Source organism: Arachis duranensis, chromosome 5, assembly GCF_000817695.3.
Source record: "Arachis duranensis cultivar V14167 chromosome 5, aradu.V14167.gnm2.J7QH, whole genome shotgun sequence".
Lineage (NCBI taxonomy): Eukaryota > Viridiplantae > Streptophyta > Magnoliopsida > Fabales > Fabaceae > Arachis > Arachis duranensis.
Window position 1 is genome coordinate 98,569,854 of NC_029776.3, and position 6,716 is coordinate 98,576,569.

Consider the following 6,716-nt stretch of genomic DNA (forward strand, 5'->3'; position numbering starts at 1 on the left):
ACCACACACACCCAGACACAATAAACTCGACCAAGCACTCAAAATAAAGGCAGCACATAACATCGTTAATGCCGCAACATCATCAGCACAGCTCCTCAGATTGAACATAACATGGGGAGCCTAGGTTTCATCCACACCAAGAAATGGGGCCTCAGTATGTGGAATGAATCACGCAAAAACACAAAAAAAAAATCGATCCAGATATACTTGCAGAAATTGAAGGGAGAAGAGGGGGAGAAATAAAACAAACAAACATCGATACACAGTCAAGGCTTGCAATAAGGGGCTCACCTCAACTTAAATATTCCATTATCCTACTGCCATGAGGGCTGTTTGTAGCTAAATCTATCAGCTCCATCCCAACCACCATCAGGTTCTTTCCTCTTCAACACACCTGCCACCTGAAACATCTTCATATGTTCCTCCATCAAGGATTGTGAATTGGGATTGGGAGCGGGCACTTGCCTCAACCCAGAAGGCAATCTATCCTCTCTTCGGTCTGTATCCGTGCCACCAGGGCCTGAATTAAGATCCAGACTTTGACTTCCCCATTTGCGGTTGTCAGGAATCACATTACTTGTACCACCTGGAAGACTCATGACATAGGGACGAGCATAAGCTGAGGAGACAACACCGCCAGGTCCAACTGGCTGTGACGGTATGGTAGGAAAGCAGAGTCCACCAACAAGGAAAGCAAAGTCCACCAACTGTTGATGAATCAATAAATGTTGCTGAACCAACAGAAAAGGAGTTTGAAGATAATGGAAAACTGGTCTCGAATGGAAATCCCCCTGGATACGGAAAGGGTGCAGTAGGTGGGTAAGCAACAGCAGGAGAGGATGAAAGCACAGGCCCCCTGTACAGCTCAGGACCAAAGGAACTGCTACCAGAAGTAGCCATGAGCCGCTGTGCCGCAGCAGCTGCAACATAACTCTGTTCACCTCTACCAGAAAGATGCGCAGGGACAGTAATTGCTGAATATGAATTGCCTGGAGGAAACCATGACGAATAATTCCCCAATTCAGCAGTGTTGGTTCTCGTACCATGGATAGCAGATGGAAATGGTGCACTATTTTTCATCTGCTGACTTCGAGCTGGGACCTCTGTGCCAACTTCATCAAGGCCTGGTCCATTATTCAAATCAAAGTCTCTTGACACACTTCCACCATTGGATAACCCACCAGACAGTGAAGACTTACTTGGCAAAGCAGGAACATCCAGTTTACTCAGAGAGAAAGAAACAGCATCAGGAGTCTCATCAACTCTGTTCAAATCAAGATCAAGTCCCATAGTGGTGCGATCAGGTGGAGCAGATTCTAAAGAACCATGGGAGGCTACATCCTCAAAACTTCTTTCATCAGCAACATTCAAATCAAAATCTAAAGGAGCACGGCCTTGTTTCAAAGCAGTGGAATCAACAGAAGGAATATCACTAGTTGATGATGTCTCTGCGTTTTTCCTAGGCTCAGCTGGCCGGAAGGCACTTGTAGCAGCAGAGCCTTTCCATCCAAGTTCACCCTTACTGCGCAATGGGTTTTCCGGCGGAATTAATGGTCTCTTGGCAGCAGATGCCACAGTAATTGTTGCATGGAATCCCCCAGAGATGGACGAAATGGGGAAAGGCAATGCAGAAGGATTTCGAACCACAGATGATGCGACATGTTCTTCCTGTCTAACAATGTCCCCTTGGCTCACATCATCAACAGGGAAACCCTCATTTAAATCAAAGTCCAATCTTACGGCTGCATCAGACCCAGAAACAGTTACAGATGGATTAATACTGCAGGCATGCTCTCCTGCAACATGAGAATCATTCCCATCTGGGTTACACTCTGAGGTTTTGGATGCTTCATTTTCTTTCCCAGGAACTTTAGACAACTCTGGGCGATTTGAAGACATAGAGCATTGTCGAAGAACCTCTTTCCTGCCAGAATTATCTTCATCGCATCCATTAGCTTCAGCTGAAACTGCTGAGTCTCGATCCTTCCTTTTTTCATCAAGTTCAGCGGCAGCCAACTTCATCTCACTTGCTTGTTCATCCCTGGATGCTGGCAAAGAATTACCTGAAGCAGAGGGTGGAGCCACATCCTCCTTTTTAAAATCTGGAGACTCAGATTTTTCTGTAACTGGAGATGACTTTTGAGATGACATACCAGTAACCATCACTTGCTCCACACCAATCTTCTTATCATCTGAAGATAGCTCCGGTAATTTTTCACCTACCTCCTTTTCAATCTTTACAGTTGCAACAGTCTCTTTCGAAACTAACATTTTACCATTCTCCAGGATTGTCTCACCCAAGTGGTCAACTTTCACTGGTTGAGAGTCTGGGCATACAGCTTCGGCATTTTGTGACAAATCTGCAGCTGAACAATTTATTTGAGCTCTGTTATCACCAGATTTCTCTTTACAACTAGATGAAATAGCTTCGTCTACAGAAGAATCACGCAACATTGTTGTCACAGGGTGCCCTGAATCATTTTTAAATTGCAATGACTCAACAGCACTAAACTGAGGCTCTCCTGAAGCTACTGCATCAGATTGTGCAACAGTATGAGCAGCTGTTTCAGCCGGATGTTTTAGCTTGGAAACATTGGCTGAACTAGATTCATCTGCCGCAGATGACTTCCCCTCAGGTGAAGCTGGAGGTGAGATATTTTCAGATCTGGATATTTCCCCTGCAGCAACAGTAGCAAGTAAGTTCATCCCATCATCTCCAGGCGAAACAGAGGCACTTGCTTCAGAAAATTTCACACAGCTTTCAACTAATGCATTCATAGGGCTTAAAGATGCATCATAAGTCTGCCCAGATCTGGAAATAAAACCTGAAGGGGAATTAGTTTGTTTTGATGTCTCTGCTACTTTATCACCATCTTCATTAACCCTTCCCCGTTCATCACCCAGAGGAGAACCGTTACGATCCTCACAACTTGTAGCACATGCCTCAGTTATCACATTTGATGAAGCAATGGTATGCAAACCATCATTCTTAGCCTTCACTCTTCTATCCTGAGACTCATTCTTGTCAGAAGGAGGAGAAGCTTTCCCACAAGGAATAGCAGGTTCTTCAGAAGAGCTACCATTAGCACCTCGTGAAGGACTGCGAACAGTATTTGGCAGCCTAAGGATCAGACGCTGATTATTACTCCCTTGATCGGTTGGCTGATCAGGAGACTTTTCATGGGATACTCGAGTTGGTGAAACTTTTTCAGAAGGGGAATTTCTAGTGGAACTTTTTGCAGAAGTGGGCTCCTTCTGAGCAAGAGCGACACCAGTACCATGTATACCATTGCTGGACTTCCGGGTTCGAGATGCACCACCGGGCATTTTGCTCACACTCATTGACACTGCAGTGGAGCTCCTTGAATCTTCCCGGCAAGACCCACCAGTTTTTGCATGTTCACTAGAACAAGAAAAGCTGTTGTTCTGAGATTGACTAGAACTGCTGCTCCTTTCCTCCTTGATAGGTGTCAACGGTTGATCTGATGCTGCAGCGCCAACTACCACCTTAACATTTTGATCTTTAGAGGTACTGCTTACTGAAGTAGTCATCGATTTAATTGAACCAGGAGCTGAAGAGGACTTGGACAGGGCCTCCACAGAAGCATGCTTAGCCAACAAAGGTTTAGATACCGAAGGTTGAATTGCAGATCCCTTTGTAGCATTCTCCGGTCCTCCAGTTTTCTTATTTCCAACATGAGAGACCTCAGAAGCTGCTGGCTTTACTTGCCATGACACAGGACGAGTAGAACCAGATTTTGAATCAGTCATATTCATTTCAACCTCAACACGTTTCTTCCACGTGTCTACTAAACCCCTAGCTTTCCTCTGAATTTCAGAATTTTTGTGTGTGCGTAAATGATTGACAGATTTCCCAACATTGCATGTTTGTAATGCATGAAGGTTAACAGGAAGCTTATCCAATGCACGAAGCAACGCTAACAAAAATTCCTCCACAGATTTGTCACTTTCTTTATGGTTACTACTGTCACTAATTTTCCCTTTGTGGACCTCCTGGAGCCATTCGTCCAACACAGGCAAACCCCTAAGCTGTACAAACCAACCAAGACAGTCATAACGGTCTGTAGCTGCTATAACATCAACAAGCATAATTCGCCCAGCCAAATCTATTCTTTTATCACCATTGTCTGGTTGCATGAGCTGTACAAGTCTTTCAACTCCTTCAAAGTCTACAAGCCCACCTTTGTCAGTAATTTTAGCAATCTCAGACTTCAACATGCTCTCAGGTCTACCCTGTACAGAATCCCCATCATCTGCTTTAAATAACCGCTCTCTTTTGTATGGATCAGACCCCTGCTCACCCCTTTCTCTCTTTTTTCCCTTAACCTGTGCACCAAGGGAAGAATTATTTTGAACACTATCAGAACCAGATTTCAATGATTGTGTTGTCGTCGGACCATTCAAAGCTTTTGGCGAACGGCCTCCTGACTGCACTGCCCCATGCATTTCTAATTTTGTCTTATCTAATAACTGGTCAACTTCTTCCTGAACAGCCTGATTCCATCAGAAGACAAAAAAAACCTATCAATAAAATCTAGCAATAATATAACACAGGAAAATACAAACACAAGATCCAGGAAAACTGACATTAATGTAATCTTTATCAGTTAGCCACCATAAACAGTTGTTCTCAATGTCATACACTCGCCTGCAGACAAAAGCAGATATCCCTGAAGGAAGTTCAACACCTTTACGAAGGAACGCGACTTTACACGGATGGAGTAATGATGCAGCAGATATTTCATCCTTGTGATAGGAGTAGAAGACTTCGTTTGGGGCAGCTTCCAATATGCCCTTGGCAAGATTCACATCAGCATGTCGATAAAGCCAATTCACTTCTAAAGTTGGACTTTCTTCTTTATTAACTATTAACTTGCGAATTATTCCAATAAAAGGTGGGGAATCCTGGGGTGGCTTGAAAAGTGCACAATCACCAACACGAATCTTGCGTCCATCCTACAATGAGCATGAATGATTAAGTTTATTACATTAGGCACGAGGTAGTAATCAAAATTAAGTGTGGTAATCAAAATTAAGAAAAAAGAGTATTAATATGTTAAGCATAAACAATAACAGATAAGTCAACAATGAACTGGTTGTATTGGGGTTGGGGATCGTTTCGGAACGGAAAATATATCAATGAAATATACACGTCGCGCAAAACCAGCGCCGAAAAGAATAAGAGTGCACAATGCAGAGACAAATAATCAATCTAACAAGCACATGTCAGCTAGAATAGAGCTCTGAAGAAGGGAAAAATCGGATGTGATATATAAAAGATGGAGAGCATCACACAAAAGACTAACAAAACTCACAGAACTTCCATAAAGAAGCACAAGCACATCACACGGACTAATAATCCAAAACTAGATGCGTATATATAAAATAAAATTTCCGACCTCCAAATTATCAACACCTCAAAAACATAATTAATTTCCGAATTAATAGCCCCAAGGAATGAAAATAAAATATTATGTTTAAGGAAAAAACAACTTGCGTCTAATCTAAGATCCCAAAAACCAAGAAAAGAAACCCAAAATCACCCAACCAAGGGAAAAACTTCAAACCAATAACCAGATATGATAAATTCGTAAAAGAAAAGGAAACCCAAATAGCTCAAAATCGAACCAGACATTAAAAATGTTAGAAATTTCGGATTTTAAAATGATACTCTAGGATTTTCATTAAAAAGCAAATACCGAAAAGCTCAGAGGGAGGAAAAACCAAAACAAACGCATTAGAACACCAAAAGCAAGAAAATTGTAAATTTCACAAATTATATGTATATACTTTGCATATATATTCAGACGGTGAAGAATCAGGGGCTACAGCGGTGGCGTTGGAAGGTACAGGCCACATGTGCCGGCTGTGTTTCCACTCCTCAGGACCGGACCCATGCATAATATTCCTCCATCTTCATTGATCCCACAATTCTCCCTGAAAAGAAACATTAATTCGAGGTCGAATTTCCCCACAGCAGCAAAAACTGAAAACCCTAGATTCGAACAATCGGCATGGACTGCTAAAGAGAGACCAACGACAAAATCGAAAAACCCTAGATCAAGCCCCTCAGATCTCTGCTTCTTCCTGCTACTGCTGTACAATACAATCCAATCGAACAAAGGGGGAAAAGAAAACCTAGCTGATCGATAGAGAGAAAGAGGGGTAAGTGTGGTGTTTCCTTTTTCTTTTTAGGGCTTAGGTGGCGATTTTTTGTAATCGGAAAAATCGGCGAAGGAAAGGGAAAAGGAAGGGTTCTTCGAGTAATCGAGATCGATCGCTGGGAATGGAAGAGAAATCCAGAGATTTTGTGCGAACAAGACGCGACGATGAGAGAGAAAGGGAAGATAGAGAGAGTAAAAATAAAAAATAATAAAGAGGAAAAAGAGTTCGATGCGCTTAGCAAACGCGAAACGGCGAGAAAATTTTGGGCCTAAAGAGAGAGAGAGTGTCTGTGAGATTAATAATGATAATATTTAATAACAAAAAAAAAAAGAAAATTTGTTTTATTTTGTAAAATGATCGCGACAAGAGGAACGACGACGTTTGGGTTACCCGAAAACGACACCGTTTGCTTTTTCCGTTACGGACTCTATAACCCCCATGTCTTTAACTTGTGCGTGTACTCATACCTCGCTCTCGTTGTCAACTCACTCCTTCAGTCCTTCTACTTCCGTGCCAAATGCGCGGAGCTA

At 42.5% G+C, this 6,716-nt stretch overlaps 1 protein-coding gene and 1 pseudogene across 1 annotated transcript; both read right to left on the reverse strand.

Moving 5' to 3' along the window:
• LOC110281368 (uncharacterized) overlaps positions 1 to 2,325 on the reverse strand; it is a 3,479-nt pseudogene extending 1,154 nt beyond the window's left edge.
• Positions 2,290 to 6,446, reverse strand: LOC107490981 (uncharacterized; the record flags this gene model as incomplete). The annotated part of the gene is made up of 3 exons (XM_052261853.1): positions 5,812 to 6,446; positions 4,609 to 4,977; positions 2,290 to 4,515 (listed from the first exon to the last, which is right to left on the reverse strand). Coding segments are annotated over exons 1-3 (2,706 nt in total), but the record flags the coding sequence as incomplete, so codon positions are not given.
• Positions 6,447 to 6,716: the final 270 nt, after the last annotated feature.